This window comes from Acomys minous, assembly GCF_964271855.1.
Source record: "Acomys minous genome assembly, chromosome: 19".
In the NCBI taxonomy this organism is placed as follows: Eukaryota; Metazoa; Chordata; class Mammalia; order Rodentia; family Muridae; genus Acomys; species Acomys minous.
The window spans coordinates 9,234,576-9,254,454 of record NC_140499.1 but is presented as its reverse complement, the minus strand read 5'-3'; the positions used below and the strand labels follow the sequence as shown (position 1 = coordinate 9,254,454).

Sequence of the window (19,879 nt, the reverse complement as noted above, 5' to 3'; positions counted from 1 at the left end):
CTGTGGCACTGGGGTGTGGTGGGGGCTGTGGCACTGGGGTGTGGTGGGGGCTGTGGCACTGTGGTGGGGTGGGGGCTGTGGCACTGTGGTGTGGTGGGGGCTGTGGCACTGTGGTGTGGTGGGGGCTGTGGCACTGTGGTGTGGTGGGGGCTGTGGCACTGTGGTGGGGTGGGGGCTGTGGCACTGGGGTGTGGTGGGGGCTGTGGCACTGTGGTGGGGTGGGGGCTGTGGCACTGGGGTGTGGTGGGGGCTGTGGCACTGTGGTGTGGTGGGGGCTGTGGCACTGTGGTGTGGTGGGGGCTGTGGCACTGTGGTGTGGTGGGGGCTGTGGCACTGTGGTGGGGTGGGGGCTGTGGCACTGTGGTGTGGTGGGGGCTGTGGCGCTGGGGTGTGGTGGGGGCTGTGGCACTGTGGTGGGGTGTGGTGGGGGCTGTGGCACTGTGGTGGGGTGGGGGCTGTGGCACTGGGGTGGGGTGAGGGCTGTGGCACTGTGGTGGGGTGTGGTGGGGGCTGTGGCACTGTGGTGGGGTGTGGTGGGGGCTGTGGCACTGTGGTGAGGTGGGGGCTGTGGCACTGGGGTGGGGTGAGGGCTGTGGCACTGGGGTGTGGTGGGGGCTGTGGCACTGGGGTGTGGTGGGGGCTGTGGCACTGGGGTGTGGTGGGGGCTGTGGCACTGTGGTGTGGTGGGGGCTGTGGCACTGGGGTGGGGTGGGGGCTGTGGCACTGGGGTGGGGTGAGGGCTGTGGCACTGGGGTGGGGTGGGGGCTGTGGCACTGTGGTGGGGTGGGGTGAGGGCTGTGGCACTGGGGTGGGGTGGGGGCTGTGGCACTGTGCTGGGGTGGGGCAGTAAAGGAGGCTGCCATGAGCAGAGACCCAGACCCCAAGAGAGGAAGGCTCTCTTGGAGTGGAGACTCTGGACCATCCTCCAAGGAGAAAGGTGACTAGAAAAGGATGCGCTGTCCTGACATTATGCCCGTTTATGTTTATTAGCTGATAAGCTGTGATTTAAAAAAAATATTTTGAGGCTGGTCGTGGTGGCACACCCCTTTGTTTGAGGCCAGCCTGGTCTACAAAGTGAGTCCAGGACAGCCAAGGCAACACAGAGAGACCCTGTCTCGAAAAACCGAAAAAAAAAAATTTTTTTTTTTGATGCTGAAAATGAATGTTGCTCCTGTTTCTCCCCTCTCCCTCTGGCAGCTTTCTGAGCAGAAGCTTTATATTACTATGAATATTTAACAGCAAGGCAGTTTTGTTTCCGACTTTTTTTTAATAACGAAAAATTTAAATGTAAAGGCACACAATAAAGCTTTATGCATTTATTAAAATATACACATTTTGGTAAATTTATAACTTTCCCTTAGTTATTTTGATAAATCAAAATATTGTCAACACCACAGTCATTTGAAAATAAAACACACTTTGTAGTACATCTGCAATATTATCTCTTCTTCATGGTACATTACAACACCCCATTGTACAGTGCACCAATGGGAATTAAAAACCACAAAACGAACACACATTAACAATACAGCAACTTCGTACAGAAAAAGAAAGGTAGCAGAGAACACACCAGAAATCACCATCTGCAAACGCAAGTTGCACTTTTGAAGGGACCAAACGAAACTGAAACACGTTCATGAAATTTACAGGTTGCACTTGTAACTTTGGGATAGGAACTGAATGGTCATGTTACTTCTCCACAGTGAGCAAAGCTAGAATGCAGGGTCCTGATGGTGTGACCACATGGAACGCATGTCAACCGCTCTCTCGGAAGCCTGCCGCTCCTCTTCTCAGCCCAGAGAGTTGAGGTATTTATAGGTGCTTTTTACAACATTAACAGTGTCTATGCTTTGGAAAGTGGGTGCTTACGATTTCCAATGTGAACTCTCAACTTTATGACTGTGAACATGGCCAGCACACTGGCCACTGCCAAGCGCCCTCTGTATGTCTGGGACCAGGCTGTCATCCCAATCCCAGAACGGACACAGCCCTTCAGAGTCTGCACTTCTGGCAAAACCCACACGACCCCAGTTTCCTTCAGCCAATGCCACTAGTGTTAATGCCAAGAAAGCTGAACAGAAACAAAAAAAAAGAGCACAGAGGAAGTCCTTAACATAAAAATGCAGGCTGCCCATTTGCTGGTTCTGACAGAACGTTAGGTTTCTTCTTTATGGGAACCGACATGCACTAAATGTTCTTAAAGAGTAAGAGATCAGAGCCACCTGTGGTCCGGAGGCGTCAAGCCTAGGTGTCATTGTGGAAATCTCCTTTGGGCTGTGTAATTCCACGCACGTAGAGTGTGGATGCATGATTTAAGCACGATTCTAGCTGAGATGGCAGAACACATACACATTTCTGATGGACTTTCAATTTCCACTAATCCCTTTGGGGATTTAAGCAGGAAAAGTGGACACCCCATATTTCTTCAAAGAATTATTTTTATTAAAAAAAAAATGATGTCTATGTGACTGTGTGTGAGGACATGCACATGGATTCGGTGCCCATGGAGGACGGAAGAGGGCATCGGGCTGTTCTGAGCCACCATGTGCATGCTGGGAATCAAACTCAGGTCCTCTGGAAGAGCAGCAGGTGCTCTTAAGCACGGAGCCATACCATCACATTCACAGTCCATATTTGTTGGAGAAGTAATTTTGGCAAAAGGCGGGCGCCTACGCCTTTCAGAATGACTCGAGAGGTGTGAGCAGAGCGAGGAAGGCGATGAGATGAGGAAGGCATTTCAGAAAAGAAGTGGCTTTTGTGGGAAAGAAAAGCAAAAGCCAATGAGAGAGGGTCTTTAAAGTCTTAGGGACAGTAAAGTGGTACACAAGATAGGCAGGGGCTTTTTTTTTACTGCCTGTCAACATTCCAACTAAAAGTTGAGCAACAGGCCTGGGAGGAGACAGCCTCTGGGCTGCTGGTGTGGAGACTGTAGGTTGGGATGCTGTTTCTAGCCGGGACTAAGGTTAACTGAAACTGTGGACTCTGCCATGGTCCCACCAGCCCTGTGAGGCCCCCTTTCCTTGTTTTTCTCCTCCTTAGTCCTCTCCACAGGAAACAGCGGGAATTCTCTAGCCCTCTTCCTATGTGGATGCTGAAGCCTAAGAGAGTGGACCACTGGTCCCCAGGATGCCCTGAACTGAACTCTGCCTTCAGAACATGAGATGTACAGGCAGACAAACTCGCGGCCAGGTCCCAGGCCCCCCTCCCCCACCCCTGGTAAAAACCCATGGCAAACGGGACTCTGCTTTGCCCCAGTATCTCAGGTGGCTACTCAGACAGATGGAAATTCTATTTATGATCTTATACATTTAGACGAGGGAGTGTCTGGTGATGTGGTTTCCAACAAGCACAATTTGAAGGGTGTTGAGTTACTCAAGCCTTTTTTTTTTTTTTAGCAAAGAACACATTTTTTTTTTCTGAGTCTTCTTTCTTTCTAGCGACTGAATAGCATTTCGACCAGCACGGAGGCACAGCACTGACTCTCACCAAGAGACAAGCCGGACCTCTCTGTCGTTTAAAGCAGCCTAGTGCTCAACTTGAGTCAGGCTAGGAGAGGAGGGAGGCCTTACTATTCAGGATACATGATGTAAGTTGTCGTTAGATTTGGGCACTGAAAGGAATTGCTGAGAACTGTTGTGGAAAAAAAAAAGCGTGTTGCTGTGTGTCTGCATGTTAGAAGATTCTATGCCTCCTAACATGGAATCTGAGAAAGAAGAGAGTGCTGTGCACTGCTTTGAGTTTGGAATTTTTTTCCCGCTATGTTAAGTGAACTCTGAGTGTGTATGTGACCTGTTTGCTCCTTGCCTGGCCAGTGCTGCCATCGCCCTGCCTGACTCACTCCCCAAGCATTCCCCACCCACGGAGGACCTGTGGGCTTGTCACTGGAGACCTGGCATTACTCTTATTGTGACACATGTGAATCACACATCAATTAGAGGCCCAGTCAAGCCGGCTCCTTACTTCTCCCGGAGGAAAGCAAAGAATAAACCACCCAGAGGACAGTGCGCAGTCAGTCTGCATCTTAGGCGTCCTTTTCCATTTCTGCCTTGTTAAGACTCGGCTCCTTCCACGGCTGTGTGTGGATACTGTGTCCCGTGAGGTTTTCATCGCGTGGAGGTCTTTTCCACATTGGAGCCAGAACAACATGTTATCATATTCATTTATCTGCTATCTTCAATAATATTTTAAATATATTCAATTTCCTCAAAGAATTTTGTTTATGATTACTGCATGTGCATGCCTGGTGTGTGTGTGTGTGTGTGTGTGTGTGTGTTCCAGAGCACCCACGTGGAAGTCAGAGAACAATTATGTGGAGTCACTTCTTCTTTCTTTCCATATTTAGGCTCCAAGGATCAAACGGAAGTGAGGAAGCCTTTGAGCCTCACTTTGAGGTGTCTGGCCAGCCCTATAGATGTTATTTATTAAGAGGCGAACCTTTCGCTGATTATGGCATTAGAATATGCCATAGCACACAGCAGGTGCTCTAGGACTGTTGAATACATAGTTTATTTTCCTCTGTTTCATTCATTTGCTCACATTTTCCATGCCACATTGTACGATATTTCTTTTCTTATTTTTCCTTTCAAGATAGGATTCTCTGTGCAGCCCTGCTTGTCCTGTTACCCACTCTGTAGATGAGCCTGGCCTCAAACTCAGAGCTCTGCCTGCCTCTGCCTCCAAGTGCTGAGATTAAAGGTGGGAGCTGCCACCGCTGCCGCCACTGCCACCACCCAGCATCCATCAGGCATGTGCAGCTGGTGAAATGTAGGTTCAAAGCTTCTCTGTGGACTTAAGTGGCCTGTGCTATTTAAATACTCTGCCCTCATGGGAGAAAGACTTATTTTTAATCATACTGCACGGATGGTTGTCATTCGTTTTTTGTTTTGTTTTGTTTTGTTTTTGTTTTCTCGAGACAGGGTTTCTCTGTGTAGCCCTGGTTGTCCTTGCTTTGTAGACCAGGCTGGCCTCAAACTCACAGAGATCCACCTGCTTCTGCCTCTCAAGTGTTGGGATTAAAGGCATGTGCCACCACTGCCCAGCTAAGTCTGTTACTTTTTAAGATGCTCTTCATTGGAAAGTGTAGCAAAGCCCTTGAGAGTTCTGCAGGTATGCACTACACACACCTCTGGCTTTGTGCTGCTCTTTCTCCCTCTGTTTTGATAGTGTTCTTCTCTTTGCTTTGGAGCACAGGTGTTTTAATAGCACAGTACTGATAAATAAATAAAATACAAAAATATTAAATTATTGGCTCCATGCACACTGGTGCCCCACCAAGAGTTTTCCTAAGATAAATATTTCTAAAGTGATCTTCTTTTAATGCAGTCTCACAAATACAATGTTCAGATGTGTTAGGAAAACCCTCACATTGTCATTGTAATGGCTGATGGTATTTGAAAACCTTCTTGTGAAACCTGGGGCTCTTTCATAGGAGCTGAGAAACATGATAAAAACATGCTACACACCTGAGAAAACCTTACAAATCGTATTAAAAAAAAAAACCAAAACAACAAGATAGTCAAGAAGATGACCACAACAATCTTAGGAAAGTGAAGAGAGCAAATCTGAAAAACATCCAAAGCTGCTGATTGAGAAAAATGGCTTCCGAAATGAGACCAATTCATTGGCTGGGCAGATTCAACACCAAGGGTGTCAACTTCTAAAGCTGGTGCTCTTTCTTCTTAAGCTGCAGAAACTGCACACACCTGCCACCAGACCATCGCTACTTTACACCTAAACATGCTCAGCAAACTTTCCACCCTCACTAAGATTTGTTCACTTTGTACCCACATTTCTCCTAAGCATATCTAAGGAAGAGAACGTCACCCATCTATCTAGATGTGGATCCAGCTTAATGGCTGCTACGTCACTAGGCAGATTTCTTGCATCCTGAACCAGTTTTAGTTTTAACAAACCGTGACTCCTCACTGGGTTACAGTGAACTCTCCAAGTGACTTGTCACAGGCCAGGCACTGCAGCATGATGGTTAGGTTTAGGCAAGAAGAAACAGTTTTGCCAGACATTACATAAAACGATACAATGAAAACTGGAAGCCAGGGTTCCACATAATTAATATGTGGCATGATAAGCATGATCTAAAAAATGTAGTTATTCGGATGCGATGGCATACACTGGCTAGGAGCATGGTATGCAATTAATCTAAAAGCATTGTCTTAAAAAATGATGTCAACTGCTCTTTATCTGTTATGTTGAAACCTCTTGCATTGGTCTTGGGGCTCCAGTGCTGCACCTCCCTGTATTGTAAGCTCCAAGGGTGGAGATTACAGGTCTCCTCTTGCCCACCACTTAGCCATTGGTGTATTTCAGTGAGCCAGCTCAACAGAAACCATACCTTCTCTCTGTAACTGTAGTACATGCCAAGAAAGCGTGGGCTTCAGACTTTAGGAAAGAAAAGATGTGAATGTAAGTTGATACTCAGGAGAATTTTTGGCAGATGATAAAAACAGAGGAAAAGAGGGCAAGGAATTTGTCCTTTTGCCTTTTTTTTCCAGAAAATTCTAAAAAAAAAACCCTTAGCATGAGGAAAGTTGTCTTCATATGCGTGCGTGCACACGTCACGGGGGCCACAGAAGCCACGGCTATCAGGGGGAGGGGACATAACTCATATTGTTCCTGTCGCAATTCATCTATCCTGCTTTGGAGAAAAGTCTTTTAAGAATCCCCTCGGTGGCCTACACTTAAGCCTCACCAGGTGGCATTTCTCTGGGCCTCAGCGGAAGTACTTTGGGAAATAACAGGAAAAATACAAGTGAGCTATTCCAGAGGAGCGGGGTCCAGCTGGGAATGTGATCTCTCTGAGCTTGAGGACCTAAGTACCTGGCCTTCCACAGGTACTGTTCTCAAAGCAGCAACGGCCAGTCAAGTGGTTGCCTACCTAAAAAACAACAACAAACAAACAAACAAACAAAAAACCCCAAACAAACAAAAAACAAAAACCAAAACCAAAAAATAAAACCCTGCAGAGTTTATAATTTTAGAAATATGAAGCAGGGGTTGCAACGTGATCTCGGTGGCTGGATCGCCTCTTCTGGCAAAGACCTTTATCTGATTATAAAACAAATAGCCTACTTCTTCCAGGCATAGCGGAGGCATGGCGTCACCCTCACCTCTGCCCTTTCTCGGTATCAGCAGGAGCTCAGAGGCTGGTACAAGGGACAGCTTATTGCTGCCAATACCTTTCTGACCTCTGCAAGAGATGGCTATTTAAGCTCCCCCCGCCCCCCTTGAGTTTTGATGGTGCCTCTTACTATTCTGTTGTATTTCCGTGGATGCTTTATGGGGGAGATGGTCTCAGAGTCGCCTATCTTTTCTGGACCCTAAAGTTGTAGTTTGGAAACTGTAAGAACTTGGGTGACTAAGGAGAAAGTGGGCCTCCTCCATGGTTAGTTGTGGAGATTGTAAGGACACAGGGTTGCTGACTGAGAAAGTCCTGAAACAGCTTGACCTACTGACCTGGGAGTAGCCCCCCAGCTCTACTCTGGCCGGGGCTGGACAGCTGGCTGCCTGGCACCTGCAGCCACCTTTGTGGCTCCCCTCGGAGGGCCTGTAGTCTCAGTAAGGTCAGAGGAAGGTCCCTCCAGTCCTAGTCAGAAGCACTAAGATCCATCCTGCAAAGCAAACATTTGCTGCCAATGGCTGGGATGTCTCACTAACATAGAATTTCATGTAGTCTTTTGATTGTGATTTTTTTTTTAAAACAAGAGGGCCAGTTAAGGGGCCCCCGGGTAAAACCCTTCAACAGAATTCCCCTGAACAGCAAAAATAGCAAATGACAGGTTATGCCTGGGAGATGGGCCTCGGGGAAGGCTGGGTTTTGTGAAATGAGTTGGAAGAAGTTTCCACCTTCTACCACACAGGCTGATTTACTGAGAAACCACCCTCTCTCCGCTCCTGCGCTCTCCTTACTCCGGAGAGCAATCTAACTCGTCATTTGCAATCAGGGCCTCTGAGTTCTGTTTGTGTTTGCTTTTGCTTTTCGCTTTGCTGCTCGTCGTCCGGCTGCTTGCCTTCGCGTCTGGCATCTGTTGGTAATAGAAGCCTTTGTCCTCAGCTGGCCCGCCCCAGTCCTCCTGGCTCTCGGCCTCAGTGGCGTAGGAGAAGCCCTCCTCCACGGAAAAGGGGTCGTCCACATCGTAGCGCTGGTATGTGCTTTGGTGCAGGGCCTGTTCTCGGGCGCTGATTTCCAGGGTGCTGTTCCAGATGCCATACCCGAAATAAATGAGCATCCCTGTTTGGGGTGGGGGAGGGGGAAAGCACAAAAGAGTAAGCAGCTGCTTTAGAATCCCTGGGGCGGCTGGGGAAGATTACACTTGACCAGGGCTGGCGTGGTGTACGTTCTTAGGTCTATGGGGTTTTGGAAAGACTTGAATTAAATGCTCTTTCCAACCCCAGAGTCCACACCTCTTCCCCCCCCCCCCCCATCGCCCTCAACCCCTGCCCCTTATGGCAGTCCTGGCTAATAATCAAAGCTCTAGGTGGGCGGCATCAAGCAGATGGCTGGGACCCACTGGCCAGCCACCCTAGCTAAACTGCTGCGTCCCTGGTCCCAGTGAAAGACCCTGTCTCAAATATAAGGTAAATGACTCCTGAGGGAAGCCACCTGAGGTGACCTCTGGCTTCCAAATACGCAGGTACAAACACCAACAAGCATGGCCTCCATGCCCAAATGCATACCCACAAAAATCTCAGTGTGTGTGTGTGTGTGTGTGTGTGTGTGTGTGTGTGTGTGTGTGTGTTATCTGTAATCCTAGCTCTGGGGAGGCTGAGAGAGGAGGATGGGAGTTCAAGGCCAGAGCGATAAGATGCTGCCTCAGGGAAGGGAAACAGTAACAGAAAAAGCAGAGTAAGTTGAGGAGAAGTTTTGCCTAACGCAGCCTGCATTTACAGCTTCTGCCAAGGTGCCTGAGGCAGTGTCCTTGCCTTCCTAGGGGTCAGCTTTTAGCTGTAGGTCAGCATTAGCTGCCTCTTGAGACAGCGTCTGCCCCTTTCAGTCACCTTAGCCCTCATCTCCCTCCCATCATTGCTCTCACAGAGCTAAGGCCAGGAACTTGCATCTTCTGCCCCTGTTAGTACCGACAGATCAGTGGTGCAGTCCTGTGGGCGTTAGGATGAGAACGCCCCCCACAGGCTCACAGATTTGAAGGCTTGGCCACCAGGGAGCGGCACTGTTTGAAAGTGTTAGGGGGCGGGGCCTTATCGGAGGAAGTGCGTCACTGGGTGTGGGCTTTGAGGTTTCAAAAGCTCAAGCCAGGCCCAGTGACTCGCTCGCTCTGCGTGCTGCCTGTGGATCTGGACGTGCGACTGATCACTGATTCATGGGCTGTAGCTGGATGCAGAGATTGAGAACGAGCATGATTGGAAAAGCGGTTAGAAAGATGACATCTTGGCAAGAAGTATGTTCACCCTGCAAATGGGTGAAGGATGTGAAAACATTTTTGTCCCACGTAAACACTCATCTAAACGTGACGTCAGCTGAGGCTGTTCAATAACAAGTAGATAGATGATGACCCGTTCTGTGGCCAGCCAGCCTCTTTGCCCAGCCATCCTGCCATTGCCCAGTGGGCCCATGAACAGAGCAGCCATGGTGGTGGAGATGGGAGTTATGCCTGGGCTCCACAACATGGACGTCCGTCCACTCACCAAGGCTGACCTGGCCACAGCTGCTGCCGAGTGCCAGCTCCGCCAGCAGCAGAGATCAACAGAGAGCCCCAGATGTGGCACCATTCCCCGGGGTGACCAGCTAGACACCTGGTGGCAGGCTGACTACATTGGACCACTTCCTCCTCGGGAAGGACAGCCCTTTGTCTTTACTGGAGTAGGTACTTTAGTTACAGATTTGTCTTTCCTGCACGTAATGCTTCTGCCAAACCCACCAGGAGTCGTGTCCTGCCCCCCTGTCGCCCCCCAGCTAAGCTGCTTCTTTTTTCACTGTGGGCTTCTGGACTACGTCGTGGTCTTATGGCCCTTACAACATCCGTCATGTGATCATCTGCACTGGGTGGTTTATAGTCTTGGCTGAAAACTGGTCCTTTAATGTTTGTGAAATGAATGAACCGCACTTCCTGATGAGCACAAGTCCCAGGTCTCTGCGTTGACCTTACTCCAAGCAAAGGAACCTCATCCTCCTGCTACAACACAGAATCCGAACGGCTGTTTCTCTTCTGTATTTATGAGCAGCATATTAGCCTCCTTTTTCAACATGAAAAGCCCTTGAGACTCAGGGTCTGGGAAGGCAAGAATTAGTGTCACAGTGAGAGGGCACTATTATAGGAATGTGGGATCTGCACTTCCCCCTGGCAAGGGGCCTTACCAGGCCACAGGGGAAGAGGATGCAGGTAAGTCCTGATGAGTCTTGATAGGCCGAGGTCAGTTGGTGGGGGAGGAGGGCTTCCCCTGTCTGAGGACTAGGGGAGGGGCATGGGGGTGGGGAAGAGGGAGGGTGGAGTTGGGAAGAGACAAGGGAGGAGGCTACATTTGGAATGTAAAAGTGAATACATTAAAAATTAAAAAAAAAAAAAGAATATGGGGTCTGGGTTTAAATCCAGTCTCCATTACTCTTACAAAGGTAACCTTGGACCTATGATTTACCTCGTCAGCCTTCTGGTCTGTAAACTGTGGGAAGCAGGGCTTGCTCAGTGGGCAAGAGTGCCTGCTACACAGACATGAGACCCAAGTTGGCATCTCAGCACTCACATTAAAAAAAAAAAAAAAAGCAGTGGCCCTGCATGTGCCGTAACCTTGCTGAGCTGGCATGGTGGTAGGGGCAGAGACAGGAGGATTGCTGGGTTTTCTGCTTACAAGCCTGTCTTGGAGTTCCGTCAGAGACCCTGTCTCATGTGAACACGGTGGACAGTGACAGAGGAGGGCCCTACATATCCTCTGCTGGGCCCTGAATGCTCTTGCAGAGATGTGAACAGTCAAACACATATGTGTGCATATATTACACACACACTCAGTGCACTACACACACACACACACACATACACACACACCTCAAACAAAAACAACCCCTGACCTGAGAGTCAGACTGAGCACTGAGCAACTTGGGGATCAGATGTGCTCAGCTGTTCTCTCAGAAGGCAAGGCTGGCCAGCTTTCTGCTCTGGCCCTTGAGAACTTCGGCTCCCTCTTGAATCTGAAGTGTGTCTCTTTAAGCTTGGATCTCCAACCCCCTCCCCCTGCCCTCAAGCCCCCCCCCCACGCACCCACTTGTCTCAAATGACTTTCCCCTGGCCCTTCCAGCCCCCCCCCCCCCCCAGTGAAATTAACTTCTCAGGTGCCAAAGCAAACAGAGATTTAGGGTCCTAATTGGTAATAAAGCTTGGAGTTAATCGGTTGCAGATGTTGATGTCTGGGCTCTGATAGCAGCCTGCTCTTTTTGGAGCAGGGGCTGGGGGAGGGGGGAAATGGGAGATCTTGACTTTTTATTGTTGTGGGGTGGGGGGGGGGAGGAGGTGGCTATGCAGGACAGTTATTGAGTAATAACTTGTGTGGAGCCAGACTCCCATTCAAAGTTCCTCTAACAGGGCCAGCGTGTGCATGCCTAGAGCACGCTCTGTTTGAAGTGGACCTGGGAAGGCAGGATTGCAGCGGCCAGGCGTGATAGATCGGATCAGCAGCACACCTCTGTTGTTTGGTTTTCTCCTAGACATGCAGGCAGGTGCCCAGGCTTGGATCCTCCTCCTCTTACAGTAGCCCTTTATTGTTATTATTATTATTATTATTATTATTATTATTATTATTATTATTATTAGTTTTTTTTTTTTCGAGACAGGGTCTCTCTGTGTAGCCTTGGCTGTCCTGGACTCACTTTGTAGACCAGGCTGGCCTCGAACTCACAGTGATCCACTTGCCTCTGCCTCCCGAGTGCTGGGACTAAAGGTGTGCGCCACCACGCCCGGCTCTTATTGTTGTTATTATTATTATTATTATTATTTTTAGCTCCCTTGTATAACTAATTTGTAGGTGGTTCATTGTTTCCCTTACTGTCACTTCTTCGCCTCCCTGAAGGGTCAGTGCCACTCAGTTACCGGTTGACATTTGCTCCTGCACACTTTCCTTTCTCCCAGAGCAGGTATATGAGTGTCAGGTAGACTCCTGTTACGGGAGCTTGATGTAGCTGCTCGAACGTCACAGATAGTGAAGGAAGAGAGAAGACTCTACAGGTGAACAATGGATGCAGTGACGTCATTTTACAGGAGCAGCAGAAGCTGGGGAACACTAGGTGCCCTGCTCGGCTCTGGTCTTCTGCACACCCAGGCCTTTCACACTTCCCTCCCCGAGCTGACTTACTGCAGTAAACAGTCGGTAAGACTTAGGTCTGAGTGTGTTCCTTGGGAGTGCCAGGCCTGGGAGGAGCATGTGTGTGCCTGTACTTTGTGACACATCCCTGCCACAGGTATGTTAGTGGGTCTTTTCACGTTTGCCATGGCCCCCTACACTGTCAAAGCCTTGTTACTCTTTGACAGTATATGTTTCAAATACATGTGTTGTGACAGGCGGTGCACTGAGGCAGCCTGCTCCGACAGGACCATCTTTTAGCATCTTATATTCTGTCTGCTTTTTTTTTTCCCTCCTGGCTCTTGAGTCAATTCAGGAAGACTGGTGTGGAGAAGGTAGAAGGAAGGTAGGAGAAGAAAGGACAAAGCAACAGAGAACAAGTGATGAGGGCGAGGGAGGGAGGGAGGGAGAGAGGGAGGGACAGAGAGAGACCATGAGCTGCCATCTGTCATATCAACAAGGCCTTTGTGTAGGGAGTAAACAGAGCGGCTGAAGGCCTGCTGGGTGGAGACTGGGGCTTGGTGTTTCAGCTTCTCCTCTCAGCAGCCTTAGAGAACTATGCAGAAGGTAGTTTCTGCCTCAGGAATTCTGGGAATCCTGAGTCATTTAAAATATCCTTCGCACAGCACTGTGTGCCCAGGTACACATGGTCTCTGTCCAGGAACTCAAAATGCTATCTAGGTACTAGTGTGTGTGCAAGAGAGATGGAGAGAGGAAGGAGAGAGGGAGAGAGAGAGACACACACACACAGAAACAGAGACAGAAGAGAGAGACAAAGAGAGAGAGAGAGAGAGAGACAAAGAGAGAAAGACAGAGAGAGAGACAGAGAAAGACAGAGAGAGAGAGACAAGAGAGAGAGAGAAAGACAGAGAGACACACACAGAGAGACAGAGTGAGAAAGAGAGAGAGAGAGAGGGAGGGAAAGAATCTGTGGCATAGGAAAAACAAGATATTAGGGACTGGAGATGTGGATAAGCAGACAAACTGGTGAGCTCTAGGCTCAGTGAGAGTTATATCAAATACATACATATATAAAATATAATAAAAGTTAAGGTAGATAATAACCAAGGAAGACACTGTATGTCAACCTCTGGCTTCCACATACACTCCTCATGTGTGTGCACATAGACACAGATGACGCAGACACACAGACACACACATGCGTGCGCGCGCGCGCACACACGCATACACACAGACACACACAGACACACAGACACACAGATACACACACACACACACACACACACACACACACACACACACACACACTTGAGATAGTCTACAGCAACCCTTCCAGATTTCTCCTTGCCCTGACACACAGAGACACACACACAGAGACACACATGTGCATACACACATGCAGGTGCGCGCGTATACACACACACACACACACACACACACACACACACACACTCAAGACGGTCTACAGCAACCCTTCCAGCTTTCTCCTTGCCCTGACTCAGAGGGTTTTGACATCTCTTCCTGCTTCCGCTTCCCAGGAGAGATTTGGGGAACACAGGTGATGTAGACATCAGTTGGAGGCAGTTTTGCATTCTTGAACGTAATTTTTGTGTGTGTGCTAGTGGGGGTTGAATCTAGGACTTTGAACGTACTAGGCAAATGTTCTACCACTGAGCCACATGCCCAGAGATTGTGAGCCCTGTGTCCTGCAGTATTTTAAGAAATACACAGAAATGCAAAGAATAACCCTATATTTACTCACTGCCTGCACCCACTGCCCTGCCTCCCCTTGATTACATTGGAACAAATTCCTCTTCTCTAGGCAGTTTGTAAATATTTCAATATGCACAGCTAGAATAGTAATATTTTAAATATTAGCTGTTCTATAGCAGAATTAAAAATTCCTCATATTACTATACACATGGGGCAAAAATTCTCCACATTATGAGACCTCTCACTTACTCTAATGATGCCATCCTTGTTTTAAGTACTGTGGGGGACATTTTCACTAAGGATTGTTACCAGACTGGCATCCTGTGTGTGTTTTTTAAAAACAGTTATAGATTGCAAAGGTTTTTCATGTGACGGTGGGTTTGGTCATTGGCGTAAGGCAGAAGTGGAACCAAGCTTAAATCTAAAGTGGCTACATGAAACAGAGAAAATTTTTGTTGACTATAAGGGGCTTAACACTAGGAGATATAAGGAATTACAGAAGGATGCCCTCAGACCACCAAATAATTCAGTCAGTAAATGTGCTAATGAACTGACTAGACAGTTTGCAGAAGAAGATACAGAAATAGCCAAGAATTACTTGGGAAAGTGTTCAATATCATTATCCAGCATGGAAGCACAAATTAAAACTGCATTGAGGTTTCCATTTCGTTCCAGTCAGAACAAGTAGCATTAAGAAAATAGATGACAACAGTGCTGGCGAGGATGTGGGGAGTGAGGGACCCTCATGGCCAGCAGAAATGTAAGTGTGTGCAGCCATTATGGCAGTCAGTATGAGGTTCCTTAAAAAAACCCAAAAATAGGATTATATATGACCTAGCTACACCACTCCCGGGTACATACCTGAGGGACTCATTATACCACAGGAGACACACGAAAATCTGTGTTTATAGCTGTACTGATTACAATAGTCAGGAAATGGACCATCAGGAGAGGTCCACCCAGAAATGAGTGGATAAAGAAAATCTGGTATACATACATTTTTTTTTAAAGAGTCAGTAAAAAAAAAAATGAAGTCATGACGTTTGTGAGAAACTGGATACAACTGGCAATTAGTGTATTAAGTGAATAAGCCAGCCCAGAAAGAGGAAGGTAATATGTTTTCTCTCATAAGCACAACAGGTTTAAAGCTATGTATGTGTGGATATTTAGAATAAGGTTGCTAGTTAGTGAACAGGAGGCTTCGTTACGTGAATGTTTGATTCCACTGCTTCTGATTTCCAACTGCACGCACTGAATCTGTCGTCAATTACCTCCCGGCAGGTGTGACAGAGGATCAGAAGGGAGGCGGTGCTTGTGAGGTAACAGGGTCTTGGAGACTCTGCAGCCAAGCTGGAGATGTTTTCTCAGTTAATGGCTCCTGGTGGGGTGTCCGGTGCAGCTAGGTCAGGAAGTAGTCGGTAGTAAGGGAGGGGGCCTGTTGGCCTCTCAACAACAGGTTCAAGGTGAGCACCAGTCTCTGGCAAGGTAGTGGCCTTGTGTCATTTGACAGGATCAGTGGAGGAAAATAGTCAAGGGGGAAGCTTTGGGTTTTTTTCCAGATCAAGTTCTCCGGTGGAGAACATATCTGGGGAGGTTCAGGCTACCCAAGAGTGGGCTTTCTTTATATAATAAGACACTTTAAGATACCTTACGCTCTTCACAAATAAGTATTGTATCAAATGCCAGCCTAGAAAAGTTAAGAACTACACAACAAGCGAGCCATTGAAGCAGCCCTGGCACTCACTGCTCTTGATGGGCCACGAGGGAGGTTCCTGTCCCACGCAGGCACCAGCTAACTAAACACTTACCGACTTACGTGGATCCACCCTGGACAAGCTCAGCACAGGATGCCAAGGCCTGGGTGAGGTACCCACCCAGGCACCTATGTTCTTTGGGGGTGGGGAAGCTAAAAGGAAACTCAACCCTGAAAAGGGACCAGTGGTAAACAGTAACAGCCGACTGCCAACTCCACAGGCACAAACTCGGCTCGAACTCTGGGCCTCTGATCTCTAGAGTCCCAAGGGAGTTCCTTGTCCTTTGCCTGTAGCTCTGTGCCCCGGGCTGGAAAGAGGTGGGTCACCTGACTCCAGCCTGGGTGGAGCAGCCTCCTCCTGGGGTGCACTTTCCAGCAGGAAGCCTGCCTGCAGAAGATAGCTAGGGCACTCTGTCATGCCCAAAGGGCCTTTTATTTTGACTACTCTGAGATCAGGTTTCCAAAACAGACATTTGCCAATGCAGGAATGGGGACTGGCAACGAGAAGATGCACACCCCACCCACCCGATCCCCACCAACTCTTCCTCATTGTTTTTTTTACATACCACCATGAACCCTGTCGGTTGTAATAACACCGAGGTTTGTTTAATGCGGTGTGACCAGGAAGAGCAGGCTGGACGGGAGGGGCTCTATGCCCGGCGCTGCAGTTGGGCTAATGTGAAGTCACGTGACTGCTTAATGTCTCCTCGGTGAGGTACAGTTGGGGACCCTGTCTCCACTGGAGCCATGGGATGGCTGTGAACAACTGATGCATGAGAGAGCAATCTAATGTTGTGGCTTAGCAAGCCTACTTTCCTTACACAGACACTCGAGAAAAGCATGTCCGTTGCCCACTGAAGACGTGTAAAGGAATATTCACAGCAGCCTGATTTATCAGGACCAACTGGAAACAGCTTACAGAGACCTGCGTGGAGTTTGCATTGCGGGGTGGTGACACTGTGGAAGGCTAGTCAGCATCCACGAGATGACAACTACAGGTGACAGTGTTGAAGAGCAGAAGCCAGATGCTCAGGGTTGGTGGCTTGGGTGCACACACTGTCCCCAGGGCCTCACACCTCTTCGTCTTTTGGTTGATGCCGGTGGCAGAGCCCCTTGGTCCCCTTGCTTGCCCTTCTTGCCCATGCCTGCCTGTGTCCAGAGCTCGACCCTCTCAGCCTGTAGGCCCAGGGCCTGTGGCCTGCTTCGTCTCCACGTTCTCTCCTTCTAGGCATCACGCCGTCACTGTTGCCTTCCTCGTGAGGCCTTTGTGACTTGTTTCTCATCCCCCTGAGCATGGCTGATACCGGAAGCTGAATGCTTTCTCCTCTGTCACAGGACTATGGGACATCTTAAAATAATCTGGGTATCCTGGCACCTTTCCATCCACTCTTCTTCCACACAACAGCTGCGACCTATTACTTTCCAATAGCATTGTGAACGGCAGCTCACACTCAGACCAGAGTCGGGGGTGCTTACATTCTGAGGCCTGGGGACGAGCTTCAGTTGGGAGAGTGCTTGCCTAACATACACAAAGCCCCAGCTTTGACCACTAGCTCTGCATAATCCAAGCGCGGTGGTGCATCATGCTTGTAACCCCACCACTAAGGAGGTGAGGAAAAGTGGGTTAGGAGTTCAAGGTTATTCCCGTGCTATGTAGAGGATCTGAGGCCAGTGTTGGAATACAAAAGAGCTTGCCTCAACAAACAAACAAACCAAATAAGTAAACAAATGAAAGAAAAAAAAAAGAATTTTTATATCCTAACATAAAACACATGAAGTCCATTGTTCAAATCCTTAGTCCTGTCTGTCTGTTCTCTGAATCTAAATACTTCATCTTCCTCAGGAAGACTGAACAAATAATAAATGAAAACATGCCCATTCTCATGGTATCAGTGTCGGTAAGCTGGGCTACCTGATAATTCATTCTTTATATGAGCCCTCAGGGGAACAATAGGTCTGAAAGAGACCCCAGAGTATTCCACTTGGCCATGTTCTCACCCTGGTACTATCGCAGTTTCTGAGATGGGGTGCGACCCCTGGAGATGCTCTAGTGGCTTGCATCCACTCAGGGGCTTGAGCACGGCTTGGGGCTCACGTTGTTGGCATTAATGAACATTTATCGCTTGTTTCATTGCTCTTGTCTAAAGGAAAGGTAGAGTGTGCTGGGAAATCTTGTGGGAGCTCTGTGAGTTGTGTTCTTTTGAAGGTCAGAGCTCAGCAAAACACTGTTACAGAAATCCTCTGATTAAGATTGACTTAGAGAAGGCTGGATGAAAGACTGCGTCTCGGAACATCATCTCATTATGACTCAGCACTAACCGTGGAAATTTTGTTAAGAAGCAGTTGATTCCATAAGAAGCTTCATTTAAAAATATCCCTACTGTTCTTCCTAGGAAAGTTACACCATGCATAAGCCGAAGAAACATCTGATGTCTGAAAGCCTCCGGGATTCAGAGGAGGGTGATTTATTGTAATTTTGTAAGATCACTAAAATATCTTTATAAGCCAATTTGAGGCTATGGGATGGATGTAGTTATACATGAGAAATTTTGTTTTTGAAAAACAGAGTTTGTATATTAAATTACCTCCCTGCTTGATAATGTTTTCTCTCCATAATAATAGCTATCAAATTTGAGCATGAATTAGCATTGCCCGAATTGTATCCTAGCTAATTCACCGTGATATTAGCACTGCCGGTTTGAGATGTCACTTTGAGAAGCATTGATTCAGAAGATTATAGATTATTGAAAACCTGACTGCACATTAAAAAAAAATTTTTTTTGCCAGAGCTCTAAAATAACACTCCATGCTTGATCACCCATATCAATTGAATCAGGGTGAGCCTGTGTTTAGAATCTTCCAAAGGTATTCTGACCTGTAGCCAGAGTTGACTGTCTTTGTTTTGGATGAAAGCCATGATAGGAAGTCAGATAGAAGCAGCTGCCTAGAAGTATTAGCGCTCCTAAGATGGCTGGTGGACCGTGCACTGACCACTTGGGTACCTGCCGAGTATAGAGGCCAGCCAGCCCACTCTGCAGTGTGACTTCCTGGCGGGTCAGTGAGAACCAGCTTCGTGAGGGAGTTGGTAGTCTGTGCAGTCAACAAGACTGCACATGCTGCTGAGGGAGTTTTCCTTTGCCTGATAACAAGCAGGGCAGCCTGAATTGGGGATTGCTCACATTGTGCTCTGCTGTGTGATAGCTAGCCTGCCCACGTTGGTGGAGGACAATGAATCACTTCAGAGTTTTAAAAGGAAAACAGGAGATAAGTTTGATTTTTGTTTCTTTCTCCGCCGTTTTCTCATTTGTGCCCCAAACAGCCATCAGTTTGAAGATGATAGGATGACCTGTGTATTTACGGATGAATAAACCAAAGTGCAAGGAAGTTAGGTGAATTTCCTAAATTTATAATTCAAGACTGGGACAGGGTTCTGATTTGAACCTGGCACTCTTTGATGCTAAGGGGGGACACCCTTTCGGTGCCACAGAAACCTCAGGTGTGATATGGACTCAATTATAAACTCGTGAGTCTCAATTATAAAATTGTGAGGATTTGGCCCTACCAAACACTCCCATCAAATTAGAAAGTTTGCTCAGGGTAGGTGGTGGGGTGATGAGAGCCCTAGAACTGAAGTGTGGGTACCCCGGATTCAGGAATCCACTCTTCCACTAAAGTTGGTATTATCCAACTTTTTGGAGCTTTACTTTACTCTTCCGTGAAATCGAGGGGGACAGAGGTTGTGACAGGCCATATGTTTAGCACAGTAGTCATGGTGGGGGAAGCCTAGGGTCTGTTTGTGGTGGCAGGGCCCAAACCCAGATTCTTACACTTGCTAGGTGGGCACTCCACCACCAGCCATATCCTGACAGGGGATTCTGAACCCATCTTCAGCTCTGCTAGATTTTGGCAGAGTGTTCGTAAGCAAGAGCTGCTGTTTCTCCACTTGTACAGTGGAGATTGCCATGAGATTTTAAAAAGTGAGGCAAATCCCTCACTATATTTTTGTTAATTACTTCTATGAGTCACAGGATTTGTATATAAAAATCAATGATCTTCACGGTTTCATTTCATTTATTTATTTATTTTTGATTTTTTAAGACAGGGTTTCTCTGTGTAGCCTTCGCTGTCCTAGACTCTCTTTGTAGACCAGGCTGG

General features: G+C 47.9%; 1 protein-coding gene across 1 annotated transcript in view; it reads right to left on the bottom strand.

The window, feature by feature from the left end:
- Positions 1 to 1,301: 1,301 nt before the first annotated feature.
- Positions 1,302 to 19,879, bottom strand: part of SLC7A14 (solute carrier family 7 member 14) — a 111,908-nt gene continuing 93,330 nt past the window's right edge. The window contains exon 8 of the mRNA XM_084769102.1: positions 1,302 to 8,245. Coding sequence (XP_084625228.1) covers positions 7,920 to 8,245 — 326 coding nt within the window. The 3' untranslated portion in view covers positions 1,302 to 7,919. The remainder of the gene's footprint in view (positions 8,246 to 19,879) is intronic.